The 15,646-nt window shown below is 43.1% G+C and overlaps 1 protein-coding gene across 4 annotated transcripts in view; it reads left to right on the top strand.

The window, feature by feature from the left end:
• ENAH (ENAH actin regulator) overlaps positions 1-14,101 on the top strand; it is a 166,064-nt gene extending 151,963 nt beyond the window's left edge. For all 4 annotated transcript variants that reach the window (XM_068232860.1, XM_068232862.1, XM_068232861.1 and 1 more), the window contains 8 exons: positions 1,450-1,766; positions 3,647-3,789; positions 4,478-4,532; positions 6,816-6,864; positions 6,980-7,046; positions 7,944-8,022; positions 10,735-10,792; positions 13,320-14,101. In XM_068232860.1, the coding sequence (XP_068088961.1) occupies positions 1,450-1,766; positions 3,647-3,789; positions 4,478-4,532; positions 6,816-6,864; positions 6,980-7,046; positions 7,944-8,022; positions 10,735-10,792; positions 13,320-13,357 (806 nt within the window). In that variant the 3' untranslated portion in view covers positions 13,358-14,101. The remainder of the gene's footprint in view (positions 1-1,449; positions 1,767-3,646; positions 3,790-4,477; positions 4,533-6,815; positions 6,865-6,979; positions 7,047-7,943; positions 8,023-10,734; positions 10,793-13,319) is intronic.
• The last annotated feature ends 1,545 nt before the right edge of the window (positions 14,102-15,646 follow it).

Genomic DNA, 15,646 nt, shown 5'->3' with positions numbered 1-15,646 from the left:
TCTGCTGAGGCAGCCAGCCGAGACATATTACACTTGTGATTAGTCACAGATGAGGGGGAATTAGACAGGCTAAACTCTCTAAATACATACAGGGTGGATTTCTCGGTTTTCCTTCTGTCCTGTGCAAAAATTCAGGTCCACTTTATCGGTACAATATTTTCCTCAGATGTGAACATTGTCAGATTTGTAGTAAGTATGGGAACAATTGATAATTGCTTTCTGAGTAAACAGGTTGATTAGGGCACTTTCTCTCTTCACATACAATCGTGAAATCCAACATTCTGATCGACAAAATTCTTTATTCCAATCAACCATAGAATCATTTCACGACGATTGTTTTCCATGTAATGCGTGGTTTTCTGTACAGTACGATCGTAAAAATCTGAACAAACAATTGCATCTAAGGCAGGGCTGTGGAGTCAGATTGGGGCAATTTTTGGGTACCTTGAGTCGGTAGTTTCATATAGTGATGTTCAAGCAGATGCAAATAACTTTGGGTTGATGCAAATTTGTATGCACATTTATACAGCTTGAAAATGAACCAATCAAATTTTACCTTAACAGGATTTGATTGGTTCATTTTCAAGTTGCATAAATTAGCGTACAATTTTGCGTAAATTTGCATCAACTCAAAGTTATTTGCATCTACTTGGCCATCACTAGTTTCATAAACGGAGGGGTTGGAGCTGGATGATTTTTGTATCGACTCCACAGCCCTGATCTGAGGGAAATATTGTACCATTAATGGGCACCTTGAGGGGGGCCCAGAGCTGTAGGGGGCCACATCTACTAACCTCCCCCTCCTCCGATACACTATACTTCAGATCAGGTGTTTTTGGTGGCTACACTTGTTATGGGTGTGAAGATCCTGATGGCCACACTTGTAAGATGGGCCCCAAGGCTGTGAGGGTCACTATGGGGAGACGAGGAGGGGAGCCATGAAAAGTAGTTACACCACTGCTGGGGGCAATGCAGTTAGATGATCATGGAGTGTCCTAGCGCTATGATGACCACCTATGGAAACAAATAGCCACACTATTGGCCAATCCCATCTGCCTCAGTTCAGGTGCTTGGAGCAAAGTGATCGGATTGCCTGCACAGACTTGGCGGCTTTGCCTTTGTTACTTGCACTGAGAAACCCCCTTGGGTTAGCAGTGCATTCAGTGCCTCACTCCACGTACTTGCGCCATCTTGTGGCGAGCTTACCCAGTGCAAGTCGCGTTCCCTGTCCTGTTTATTTACCACAAGACTATATATTTATATTATTGCATTTTTATATCTACTACTGTATGGCTCTCTTGCTTGTTTGTGCTAAAAACCTACTAACTTAAATGTTTTCATGGCAATGCACGTAATGTTTATTTTACTTGTGTGTTATCGAAATAATGAGTGCCTTAGTTGTATTAATCCGCTCACAGTGCTTTCTCTTGCTTCTTCTCCCTCGTGTAGGTGTTGATCCAGGACCGCCAGCTCCACCCCCACTGCCGATCATTTCAAATGTGTCTCAAATGGTCCTGCCCCCTCCTCCTCCCCCAGCCCCGCCTCTTCCTTTTTCAGCTCCCGTCCCACCTCCCCCTCCCGGTCCCCCTCCTCCACTTGGGCCAGCGCCCCCTGTACCGCTGGCAGCTCCTCCCCCTCCAGCCCCACCACCCCCTCCAGCACCGCCTCTTCCATTCTCGGCAACTTCCATAGTCTCAGAAGACAACCGTCCGCTGTCAGGCCTCGCCGCCGCTCTGGCCGGAGCCAGGCTTAGAAAAGTGTCTCGGGTAAGTCTGTCACCTTTATACAGAATGTTTACAAAATTGGGGAGATTTTGCATCAACAAATGCATACATTTTACTGTATGATTACTTGAACGTTTAGACTGCGCAGACATCCATAGGTGTTCTGTGGACTAACATCCATGTGCCACGGACGTCTACAGGCATTTTAGTACAAATCTACTTCTGCATACAGTGGACGTCTATAGGTGTTTTTGTGTCCCCAGATTTCTGTGCCATGGACATCTAAAATGCATTTAGTACTAAGTATGGCCTATTGATCGTCTGCTGCTGCTTCTGTGCCCCCCCTCCCCAATTGACAAATATTTTCTGTCCTGTCCAATTGATACTTTCCATCGATTTTTGGTCAAGTTCCTTAGAAACTAACATTTAAAGCACAATTTGGGTAAAGAGGCTCCTCAGTGTGAATAAAATTGGATTAAAAGCTAGATAAAATCAAAAGAAATGAGGAGGCTTATCTCAATGACGAGATCTTTGTATAGAGTTAGACAAATAAATATTTAGCACAGGCAACGCGTTTGAAGGTTCTAAGTCGCTTCCTCAGTAATGTTGCCTAAAAACCGCAATTTACAATACTTACTATATACAGTACGTTCTTTTTTTGAGAGCAGCATGCATAATGAAACAGATATATACAAAATAATTCAGTAAACCGATCTGCGAATACAATTGATCATGTGTATGACATTGATTGCATACATATATGAACATGAGTGTGGGACAATCAATTCCCATCCGATTTGATCAAAGTGATCGAATCTGCAGGGAATCAAATGGGAAAATCTGTGTGTGTATGGACAGCTTAAAGAGAATCTGTATTGAAGAAATGTTATATAAATAAACATATCAGCCTGTTCTGGGACATCTCCTAGCCCCCTCTGACATTTTCGCAGCTCTCCGCCGCAATATTGGTTATTTTATAAATATTGGCAATTTTATAAACTGTTTGATAAACAGTAAAGATGGCCTCCGAAACAGGAAGTATACTGAAAAGAAACAGGATGTATACTGCCTTATGTTTGCATGACAAGTTTTTATTATTACACAGTGAATGCAGCCTTCAGATGTTATGTGCAAGTTAAGATAAAGTTTTACCTTCTGCCTCTGTGGCTCTGTGCCACTGAAGCATGACAAGAATCCACAGACTCCTTTATAAACAGCTGTTTCTTCTGAGCCAGGAGTCTGGGCTCTGCACTTGTGTCTGGGTAACAAATTGTCAGAATGTGACGGGCAGCTCCCTCCTCCCACAGTCTCACAGACACAGCTGAGACTGAGAGCAGGAATCTGTCTGTGAATGAGAAATAAACACACAGGAGTGAGCCTGCAGGGGGTGTGCATAATTTGTCCCTATCACAGCAGAGGCAGCTCCTTCCTCTTTGGGTTGACAAAGCTTGACAAAGAAAAGAAGATAAGATATACTATGCTGGGACTACACGGCTCGATTCTGAGCCATTTAGATGGGTCGATAGATAATTTCCAACATGTCCGATCTCACGCACGATTGTTTTGCCTCTCGATTCCACATTGAAGACAATGCAAAGGTGCCCATTCGATTCCCTGCAGATTTGATTCACCTGCTGAGCATTATTTCCCCAAAATGTGACATCGATTTTTTTTTTTTATCGATTTTGTCCCAAAATTTTTCAAAATTATTAGTCGGACAGGATAAAAATTTTAGGTCGATCGGGGATGGGGCGAGGGCAATTGGTAGATCTCATTTCATTGACTATCTCTAATTCTGATAAGGTTTTTCCTTTTCTGTTAATCTATGTTAATGGTAGTCATTGCCCATGTTTGTGAAATCTGTACTTTGTTACCGTGATTTCTAATAGGACGATGTTTTTAATGCTGCCTTGTTATTGTAGACTGAGGAGGCTCCCAATCCGAGTCTGGGTTCTGTTGTGGGCAGTTCGGGTGCCTCTAAGGCAGAAGCTGCTCGTGGGAATGGTCCTCTACCGATGGGCGGCGGTGGACTGATGGAAGAAATGAGCGCACTACTAGCCAGGAGGTGAGTCCTAGGAATAAGCCTCGGAATCCTGCAAAGCTTCCGTGGCCAGATTCAGCCTGTTAAGTCGTTATCCTGGGACTTTGTCGTGTGACAGGTCATGCCGTTTTTTGGGGAAGGATCTGCTGAGGATCAGAAAACAGTCTAATGCCATTGCACCGATCACCAATATTGAATTTACTTTTAATTTTTGGGGATCTCAAGGAACCCCTGCATTTATTTTGCAAGAGTCGTGGACTTCAAAAGTCTGTGTGGCTGTTTATTTCACTACCCCCTATTACACTGCCACTCATTATACTGTTGTCCCCTTATCCTAATGCTTCTTATTAATGGCCTCATTATTATTCTGACCCCCAATTTAGTGCTTCTTATTACAGTACCCCCTATTATAATGTGCTCTATTATACTTCCCCACAATGGGGGAAAATGCCGAGGAACCCCTGCAGAGTACTCAAGGAACTTTGGGGTTCCTGCTTGAGAAAGTCTGGATTAGACTGTGAGCCCCTCTGAGGGACAGTTAAGTGATTAGACAATACACTTTGTACAGCGCGGCGGGAGATGTTGGCGCTGTATAAATACTTAATACATTTTCAATCTACTCCAGACAGTTCTGCTGATCATATCCCTTTCAGCAATTTCTGTTGTGTTAATTAGTAGAATGATTGTGCCTTTTATTCTCTTCCCGGCACAGGAGACGAATCGTAGAAAAGGTACCGGCAGACGCTGACGCAAAAGAAGACAAAACAGTAAGTGAGACGAGACATACGGGGATGGTGTGGGAGTTGTCCACATTTCACAGTGACTGACCCGTCTGCAGGAGATAAACCCCCGATCCTCTGTCCCAAATCCACCTTCCTGCATTTTATTTTAATTGTAGCTTTCAATCCTTTGGAGTGTGGTTAGATATTCTGGCCGTTATCGGCGTGTCATTTTTAATTATTACGCTGCAGTCCATAAGAGACATCCGCGCTCTGTATTGAAATAACGCATGGAAGTAAAGTGGTTAAAGGACACCTGGACTGATAGGGATATTGAGACTGACCTTTACTTCCTTTTTAACAATGCACATTGCCTGGCTGTCCTACTGCTCCTCTGCCTCTAATACATTAAAGAGAATCTGTACTCTAAAATTCTTACAATAAAAAGCATACTATTCTACTCATTATATTCTCCTGGGCACCTCTGTGCTGTTTCTGCCACTCCCTGCTGCAATCCTGGCTTGTAATTGCCAGTTTTAGGCAGTGTTTACAAACAAAAGATATGGCTGTTACCAGCTTGTGATAGGCTCAGAGGAGCTCACTCTGTGACTCACACAAAGCTGCAGGGGGCATGAAGAGGGTGTGTATAGCTTCTATCCTATCACAAGCAGAGCAGCACATTCCAGCCTGAGTGCCTGAGCCCCACAAAGACGACAGAAGAGGGAAGATTATATAACAGAGATAATACAGCAACTGTGCAACTAGGAAAGGTGGCAGTAAGACACACCACATTAGAACAGGTATAGGAACTTATAGGATAGAAGAAATAAGGCTGAAACTTTTGTTACAGAGTCTCTTTAAGCCATAGACCCTGAACAAGCATGCAGCAGATCAGATGTTTCTGACTGGATTAGCCACATGCTTATTTCCGGTGTGTGATTCAGACACTACTGATGCATGAAAGATCAGCAGGACAGCCAGGCAGCTGGTATTGCTTAAAAGTAAATAAATATGGCAGCCTCCATATACCTCTCTCTTCAGGTGTCCTTCAAAAGACAACTGAAGAGAGAAAAATATGAAGGCTGCCATATTTATTGCCTTTTGAAGAATACCAGTTGCCTGGCAGCCCTGCTGAGCTATCTGGCTGCAGCAGTGTCTAAATAACACCAGAAACAAGTATCTGATCTGACAATGTCAGAAACACCTGATCTTATACATCCTTGTTCAGGGTCTGTAGCTAAAAGTATTAGAGGCCGAGGATCAGCAGGGCTGCCAGGTAACCGGTATTGCTTAAAGGAAAATAAAAATGGCAGCCTCCATATCACTCTCACTTCAGGTGTACTTAAAGGATACCACAACTGACATGTGGCATAATGAGATAGACATTTGTATGTACAGTGCCTAGCACACAAATAACTATGCTGTGTTCCTTTTTTTTCTTTCTCTGCCTGAAAGAGGTAAATATCAGGTATGTAAGTGGCTGACTCGGTCCTGACTCAGACAGGAAGTGACTACAGTGTGACCTTCACTGATAAGAAATTACAACTATAAAACACTTTCCTAGCAGAAAATAGCTTCCGAGAGCAAGAAAGAGATAAAAAAGGGGGAATTTCTTATCAGTGAGGGTCACACTGTAGTCACTTCCTGTCTGAGTCAGGACTGAGTCAGCCACTTACATACCTGATATTTACCTCTTTCAGGCAGAGAAAGAAAAAAAGGAACACAGCATAGTTATTTGTGTGCTTGGCACTGTACATACACATGTCTATTTCATTATGCCACATGTCAGTTGTGGTATCCTTTAAAGTGGATCCGAGGTGAACTTTTACTCATTGCATAATTGTGTTCCTTTCCTATTGTTTATAGGGCATTCCTCAATCCAAATACTTTTTTTGTTTTTGTTTTACTACTCTAATTCTCTATAAGCTAAAAAAGCCACACCCACAGATTTTCAGAGAGCCTTGGCAGTAGCAAGGGCTCATGGGGAGCTCAGTCTGGGCAGGAGGAGGGGGAGGTGTTACTAGCCAGAGATTTCAGAGAGAAATAATCATATTCTATTAAAGCTGTTTGCAGCTAGATTTGCTGTGTAAACTATCTAAACTTTAGATAAGATATATAGACAAGTTACTTGTTATAGTTAGTTTTTTATCTCAGATCCGCTTTAAAGGTTAAATCACATTCCACCCTTTTTCAGTTTATGTACATTTGCTCAATAATCAGTTTGTTGGGACAGTTGTGCTTGTGCCCCCCCCTCCTCATCCTATCATTGATCAAGACTGAGCCTTGTTCCCTTTTCATTATCTCCGTTTTGTTTGTTTTTTTGAATTGCAGGATGAAGCTGAGCACGTACCAACAAAAGCGCCATCTGCTGGCACACCAGGTAAGGAGACCTCTGAAGTACATAAAAGAAAAGCACTAAATTTAGATACTCCGTGGCTGTATTTAGTAACCGGTTTCCATTCTGTGACGGTTTCCATTGCTTATTTATCCAACAGAGCCTACAAGAAAGCCTTGGGAAAGAACAAACACAATAAATGGTAGCAAATCGCCTATTATTTCCAGGTAAGTCGCTCTTATTTTGTCCATTGTTTAAAGCCCCTGGGCAGGCAAATATAAAATGCTTTTTGTATGTATGTGGGGGGAGAGGGGGGGGGGATTCCTTACCAATTCATAGATCACCTCTTCCTCCTCCTCAACCTACAGCTGCCTGTAGGGATGGTCGATGAGATGCTAATAATTTTGAGTTGATGCAAATGTTGTGTCTGTTTATTTCATGCAATTTTATATAGTTTGGAAATTAACCAATTAAAGTAATACTGAGATGGAGCAAAAGTAAAAATGTATACATACCTGGGGCTTCGTCCAGGCTGATCGATCCCTCGCCGCCGCGCTATGCTGCATGGATCTTCCGCAATTGCCCCGGAAATTCCTCCGGTTCGGGGCATACTGCGCATGCGTGGATGGACCTCATGCCCCCCGTCGTGCTCCTGTGTCCAGGAGCGTTCTGCGTCTGCGCAGTACTACTGTGCAGGTGCAGAAGGCTCCCGGCAGGCCTGTGCCAATTGGAGGATTCTCGGGCCAATTATGGAGGATCCAGGCAGCGGAGGAGGACAGTGAGGGAGGGATCAGCCTGGAGGAAGCCCCAGGTATGTGTAACTTTTACCTTTTGCTCCATCTAAGGTACGCTTTAAATACAACGGTTGCATTTGTTTGCTCTTTTTTCAAGCTGCATAACGTTGCAAAAAATAGCATGGCATTTGCATCAACTGGGAATGGTTAGCATCTAATTGGCCATCCCTACAGGCAGCTGTAGGTTGAGGAGGTGGAAGAGGAGATCTGTCCCTGGCGGCACGTTTGCATATGTCAGACATTAGTGTCAGTTGTGATTCTCGGTGCCTGATGTTTCCACTTCATTGTCCGATGAGCCTTTACTAAGGTGGCTGCATTTACTCCTCCTAGACCAAAGTCTACACCGTCGGGGCAACCAAGTGCCAATGGGGTGCAGTCAGAGTCCGTGGACTACGACAGACTGAAGCAGGTACTGTAATGGGAATCCCGCCCAGCTTTGTAGAACTTGATCTTCTTTACCCTATATGTATATACATGTTACGGACTGCGCCATGCAGATAATAGGAGGGCAAGTTTACAAACTTACATTGCATGCAGATTTAATACAAGTTGTATGCTGCTTGGAGTTAACAGATCAAGAACCTCAGGGAATGTATTGGCATAGATCCAAGCTGCATGCTAACCAGAATTAGGGCTGGGACTCGCTTGTGCTTTAAAATGCTTTGCCAGTGTATTTAAATGGGGCGATTGCTATTAGGGGTAATCGCAATCCGAGGACATGCAGCATTTTGCATGCGTTTGCGCTCAGTGCTAACTATAGAAGCGCTGCAAAATCACTTTGCAGCGATTTGGGGGCGAAGCGATTTGAATTTTAAATAAAGTTAATTACACTTACCGTCTGAGTGTCCGGATGTCCGGCTTCTGTTCCATAGCCCCGCCCCCTAGCAGTAGAAGTCACTCGCACTTCTAGCCCCGCCCCCTAGCAGTAGAGGTCACACGCACTTCTCTAATTGGTCCTAGAGAAAAACCTTTCCATTAGGGGCGGGGCTACGGAGGGAAGCCAGAAATTGGGACACCTGATAATTATAATAATGTTTATTAAAAACAAAAACAAAAAAAAAGTTTACTGTACAGCGCTTCAAAACAAAGCTCCAGTGATTTAAAAGTGCTACAGCGACTCCTAGTGGGTTCCAGCCCTCACTTGCATGTCACTGACCACCTCTATGGCCTGGGGCCCACTGGGAGCGCTGTTACAGTGCTTGTCTATTACCTTCAATCGGCAAAGAGTTGCAACGCTGGAACCCTGCGGGGGCGGCTCCACCCACCACAATTGCAAAACACAGCGTGCAGCATTTGGGGCGTGATCCCAGAGATGTCTGCAGAGCCAAATCACAATCTCTTTAGGAATCATGGCCAATGGATCCCCTGTCCTTACAGGTGGGGGCAATATAAAGTGACTGTAATCTAGAGCATAGTTTCTCAACGTGTGGTACGCGTACCCCAGGGGGTACTTCTGAGGGTTCCAGGGGGTACTCGGGCTTGATATACTTAACCAAGAATAACACATTTAGAGTTTTAGAAAATGATAAATCTTATTTAAACAAAGCCAAGTTAGTATTTTAGCTAATTATAAGCAATAGTAAAAGCTTGGAAATGGTTTAAAACCAATTATAATGTACTACGATTAAATATATATTTGTCAAGGGGTACTTGTGATAATGTTTACTATGCTAGGGGGTACTTTGTGAGTACAGGGTTTTAAAAGGGGTACATACCAATAAAATGTTGAGAAACACTGATCTAGAGAAACTGGAAATTAAAGAGAACCTGAGGAGGTTCCATGGCGGGCAGATGGGACACAGAGGCAGGTTCTCTGCCTCATGACATGGCTCTGTGTCCCCCACACCGCCACTCTCTGCCCCATCTGTGAGGTAAACACAGGGGAGAGAAATTCCCTGTTCAAAACACCCGCCAGGGGCGTTCCTACAGGGTTTCCAGAGCTACCATTGGGCAGCTCTCCCTGGTCACGCCCCCTGCCACTCCCTGCACGCTGTGAGAGACACAGTCTCTCCTTCCAGGATTGTGGCCTAGAGGTCACGAAAGTGAAAGTTGGCCAGTGCGGCCCACTTCAGCAGCGGTGTTTGCGGCTACCTGATCCGCTCAGCCCCTGGATCAGGTAGCCTAGTTTGTTTTTGTTTTTTTCCATTTTATGAGCCCATATCTGGCTCTCTTTAAAGTGGATCTGAGATGAACTTTTACTTATTGCATAATTGTGTTCCTTTCCTATTGTTTATAGGGCATTCCTTAAGCTAAATACTTTTTTGTTTTTATACTCTTAATTCCCTATAAACTAAACAAGCCACGCCCACAGGTTTTCAGAGAGCCAAGGCACTTTCAGACAGTAGCAAGGGCTCATGGGAGCTCAGTCTGGGCAGGAGGAGGGGGAGGTGTTACTAGCCAGAGATTTGAGGCAGAGGGGAGGAGGAGGGGGAGATTAGGTTTTTTTGCTCAAGATGCAGATAAGCCTGCCTCTGTGTAATGTTTACAAACAACATGGCTGCTGTCATTGTATCACAGGAATAATCAATCATATTCTGTTGAAGCTGTTTGCAGCTACATTTGCTGTGTAAACTATCTAAACTTTAGAGAAGATATATAGACAAGTTACTTGTTATAGTTATTTTTTCATCTCGGATCCGCTTTAAGAGTTAGGACTGAGGTGAAGTGAGAGGGATATGGAGGCTGCCTTTTTATTTCCTTTTAAACAATGCACATTGCCTGGCTGTCCTGCTGATCCTCTGCCTCTAATACTTAGCCATAGGCCCTGAATAAACATGCAGATCTGAGATTTCTGCTTGTTTCAGGTGTGTGATTCAGACACTACTGCAGCCAGAGAGATCAGGACTACCAAGCAACTGGTATTGTTTAAAAGGAAAAACAATATGGCAGCCTCCATATCACTCTCAGTTCAGGCGTGCTTTCATTTAAACACTGTTTAAAGAAAACTTAATGATTTTATTTGGAAGTGGAAGGGAACTTAGAATGGTTTATAGATGATCCCAGTGTGTGAGTTGAAAGGTTGATTTCCTGCCTATAGGATGCATGAATAGGAGTTTACATAACACTGCAGGCTCATTGTTACTTGGCTTGTGCTAATAATTTCTCTGCATTTGACCCTCAGGATATTTTAGAGGAAATGAGGAAAGAATTATCAAAACTTAAAGAAGAACTTATTGATGGTGAGTATAGTTTTATTTCAGCTTTATGAATTGTGATGGGCTGTAAATGCTCTCAGAGCATGGTTGTGTTTGTAATAAAATCCATATTATGTATACATTCTATTTCTTACTGTTTTGCAGTAATGGCCGATCTTAGAGACTCTGTAACATAAAAAACCTCCTCTGGGGTATATTTACCTCAGGAGGGGGAAGCCTCAGGGTTCCCCAGAGGGGTTTTTTATGTTACAGGTTTTCTTTAAGGCTAGTTACACACCAGGACGTTGCGTTTAGGGGACGTTATAGGGCACATAACGTGCCCCTAACGCAACGCCTGGTGCTCTCTGGTGTGGACGTCGGAGTAAGCCGCGTTGTGCAGCTCACTCTGGCGTCCGTGATGCCGTGATGTGTACTCTTGGACGCATGCGGCATCACGTGGTCCCGCCCGGCCAATCACCGCACAGTGCGGCCGTTCCAGGAAGTAAACACTGCACATCACTGAGTGCAGTGAATATTAATTAGCCATGTGCCTGGCCGCTCTCCCCTCCTCCCCAACATGACTGAGCATGTGCAAACAGTCTAACGCGGCTTAGCCGCGTAGAATGCACAGCATGCAGCACTTGTAACGCAACGTGGGCTGTGTGAACAGCCCACTTGTGTTACATTGCTGTGCGTTGGGGGAGCGTTACAGGCTGCACTAACGTGCGCCTGTAACGTCACTGTGTGCAAGAAGCCTTATTGAATCAGTCATTTGTTGTCCACAAGGCATTGTGCGAATGTCTCCTATGCTTCTACCTGACTCTGAGCCCTGATTTGGTTAGCCTCTAAACAGATCATGTCAGAGGAATGCCTCCCCCCCCCCCCCCTTTTTTATTAATAACACTGCTTATAAGCCCTCCCAAGACGCATCCTTTTCCTTTAGAACACAACGATTGCTGTGATTGGCTCACAGTAATCACGGGGTGTTTGGCTCCTGATACAGAAGCTCTGCCTGCAGCGTGACAGCAGAGCGAGCAGGTGCAGAGACGTGAACAGCGGCGAGGGTGAAATCTACGCCCTGACAGGACACATACAGGGTGTAGTTTTCAATCAGCGTGGTCCTGAAGCAGTTAGAAGGAAATTGGGTGGTGTAGGTATATGTACAGCTGTTGGCGAGTTGGGCGCAGGGCAAGCAGAATGATGGCTCACCCTGCTGCCACTTAACTTTCTGGTGGCGTTAAATACTACTTGCCCTCCGAGTTGTTGAAACTGGCTGGTCTGGCGATCGCAGGACCCCTGAATTAGTCTTGCGCGGAGCGCGCATTATAGCATTGCTGCTATGAGGGCACCCAGCTTCACCGCCGTGCGCTAAACTTGCCTGCTTCGCTTGGGTGGTGCAATTTTCATACATTTTATACTATTAATAGCTTTTATTCAAATGATTCTTTATCTACAGTATGTACAGCATGTATTCTGAAAGTCTTCTTGAGTAACCGTACCTTAGTACGACATACCGTATATACTCGAGTATAAGTCTAGAAAATTATGTCTGACTCACTAAATAAAAATATAGGGGTCGACTTATAAACGAGTCATGGGCAACACTGAGCGCACGGAGTTATGTGTGTACTATTAGTGAAATTCCCATGTGCAGCAATTTACTCAGTGGTAAGTGACACTATAAAAGAAATGCCATGAAAGCAGGTCTGAAAGCCCTGGATATAACCATTAACAAGGAAAGGGGAGGGGGGGTTAATATGGCACTGCAGGAAGGGGGGTGAATAATTGCAGCACTTGGGGGCCTGGAGGAGGTATTGATTGCACTTAAGGGACAGGAGGGGTTAATGGCAATACTGTATGCAGTGCATTCATTAACCCCTCCTGGTCCCCAAGTGCAGCCATTACCTTTGCTGGGTAGGCTTATACTTGAGTAAATAAAAAATTATAGCTTAAAGAGAACCTGAACTGAAAATAAAAAGTCAAAATAACCATACACATGTCATACTTACCTCCCATGTAGTCTAGTCCTCAGTCTTTCTCCTTTCCTGCATCCCATTTGTCCATTGTGATCAATGGAATTCTCCGTCCTCCATTTTAAAAATGGCCATTACCCCATAGCAGCTTCCTGGTCAGCACACTGTTAAACTGTAATATCAACCACTTGAGCCCTAGGGAAACGTGGACATTACCTTGCACATTCAGTTGCAACTGATAGCTGCTGATATATAACTGACAGCAACTGGTATATTTCAGTTCTGACGAAATATTGTCAGAACTGGAAGGGATCACTGTAAGAAGAAAATGGCGAGCTTCTGAAAGGAACTGACGGTGAGGTTAGTATGTAATATTAATTTGCAGCTACATCATGTGTTTATTTTAAATAATTTTACTCGCTTCAGGTTCCCTTTAAGAGGGTTGAATATTGGAGTCGACTTATACACGAGGTTGACTTATACACAAAGTTGACTTATATTCAAGTGTATATAAAAAAAATTATATAAAAATTTATTTAAAAGTATATAAAAAAAAAATTTCCCCCAATCTAATATATGTATTTTTTTTCCTATTTCAGCCATCAGGCAAGAGCTGGGCAAATCAAACAGCGCATAGAGGAGCTGGAGAACAGCCGACTCTCCTCCCGCCCTGATTAGAAAGGACTCCTTTTTTTCTAAGCTGTTTTAAAGGAAGTCTGAACTCCTGCAACTGGGGAACAGCATCTAAAGACCTTACAGAGACTTCACTTTGGATGTATACAAATTCTCTCCTGGATTTCTGCTTTTCTTTTCCTTTTCTCTGTGCTTCAAGAGCGACGGGGAGAAATGGTCTTAAAGTTGCTAAACAATTATGCAGAACTATCCACCTTCCCCGCCCCCTTCTTTCCATTTCCCCCACCCCCTTCCCCGTCCAACGAGCTTGCAGTGCATATCCAATACCAACTGTGTCAAAACAGAAAAACAAATCGCACATATTTCAGAATTTAGAACAATCTGTGAGAGGAGAGAGATGAGTGGTTGAAGAAGTTATACAGTTAGTGTACTACAGGTGTCACTCAGGTTTGTCTTCCTGTAATATTTGATATTTCGTTTTAAATAAGGTAAAACACATGGTAGGATATCGGATTCTGGGCACATGGTTTTCCGGAGCCATGCAGTCACAGCGCAATATTTGGGAGAAGTTTAAACCGGCAAGAGTATTTGCACCTCCAGAATGTTTTAATTTTATATCTTCTTTTTTCATATCTTGGAACTTTTTCTTTTTTTTTAAATATACAAGAAAATTACTGTTGGAAGACACAATGCCTTCTTAAATTCTTACAATGCTTTACCAAATAAAAATAATATATTGTAAAAGCAAGCAGCATCATCTTTAATGTTATCTTGCATGAAGACAAAAATTTCCAAAATACCAGCCTGGTTTTAATAGCCACTGGTTTAATTTCAGGAGCAGTGCATGCCACGTTAGTATAAAACTCAAAGATAAGCCTTCAACTTAAGCCAATGCTTCTCTCAAATCTTGCATTTTATTTATTGCCTTCCCATTGTAGCAGTCCCCATTTCGCGACATTAACACCGCTACCCACATTGCTAGCGGCCAGCTGTTTGCTGGTTTTGTTGGGTTTGTTGTGGAGTTTGGTAGAAGAGTGATTTGCCATGCTGTTGAAACATCCGTGTTTATTTAAAGATCAGGTTATTAATTATCTTCACATTAATTAAAAAATGCACTTAAAGGGGTTGGTTAAAAGACCCATTAGAACCTAAGTGATCTAGCAAGCCCAGAATTTTAAGTGGCTACTCTTAGGTGGCAAAGCTCATCTGGGATATATCAGAACATATAAAACTTTCCTGAAAGTTTGGTACTGTAGAGCGGTTTGCACAAACCGGCAGTGGACTTTTTTTTTTTTTTTAAATTATAAATCCCTTGTCTTAGATTTATTGAGAATCTTCCATTAGGTGTGTTTGCAACTTCAGTAGCACAAATTCGAATTAAGTGGCCCATATGCAGTTAACTTTTTCTCCTGAGTTATCTCCTAGGAAATAATTTTTATCTTTTCTTTAAATACATTTTCAGCATTTTACAATTGAAAAAAGTACCTAAATGTTGTTGAAAAAGCACTATCAAAATTTTTGGGAGTATTTTCTGGCTTGCTGGTGGTTTAAAATGCATTTTATGACAAGATGAGAAAATATCACCTTGGTGAACAGTCAGGAGAAAAAGTTAATTGCATATGGCCGAATAAGTGTTCAGCGATCCCTAATATTTTTTGTTTGAGCTAGGCAAGGGACCTTTGTCAACTAAAGATGGGCGCATTTAAAAAAAAAAGTCCTCATTTGCTGGATCAGTTAGGTGTGGGTTTTTTTGGGGGGGGGGGGGGTTAGGAAGTCAACCCTACAATGTGCATGCTGGGAAAAAGGTTTTGAGGTCCAAAATGTTAGATTTGCTTTCAAATTTTAATTGAAAATAAGAAAATTCAGGAGAGGAACTGATCACGGAAACGGAACAATGGATTCCTTTTGATCAGAATTGTGCCATATTCTAGTGGAACCGCCGTTGACCACAAGCCGAAGAAGCCGACTGCAGCCCATCACAAAATCCCCCAATAAAGTGCTGGTCGCCAAAGTACCCCTCATCTTCAGGAAGCTTCGAACAAAGACATCATTTCAGGTTTGTTTGTTTTTTTGCTGTTCCTGTAATCAACGTATTCAGAGACCTGGACTCTTTATGTGTTTGGAAGAGAGCAAAAATAATACTCCAAAAGTGCAAGCAGATTTATTTTTCCCTTAAAAAAAAAAAGAAAAGAAATAAATGAAAACTGCATGGTAGGAAATAAAGGCGTTGTGGAAATCACGCCTCAAGAGTTCTCCAGGATTGGCATCAAAACCACAGGAGCCGCAACCACCA

The sequence above is a fragment of the Hyperolius riggenbachi genome, chromosome 4 (genome assembly GCF_040937935.1).
Source record: "Hyperolius riggenbachi isolate aHypRig1 chromosome 4, aHypRig1.pri, whole genome shotgun sequence".
In the NCBI taxonomy this organism is placed as follows: Eukaryota; Metazoa; Chordata; class Amphibia; order Anura; family Hyperoliidae; genus Hyperolius; species Hyperolius riggenbachi.
This window is presented reverse-complemented; position numbering and strand designations above follow the sequence as displayed.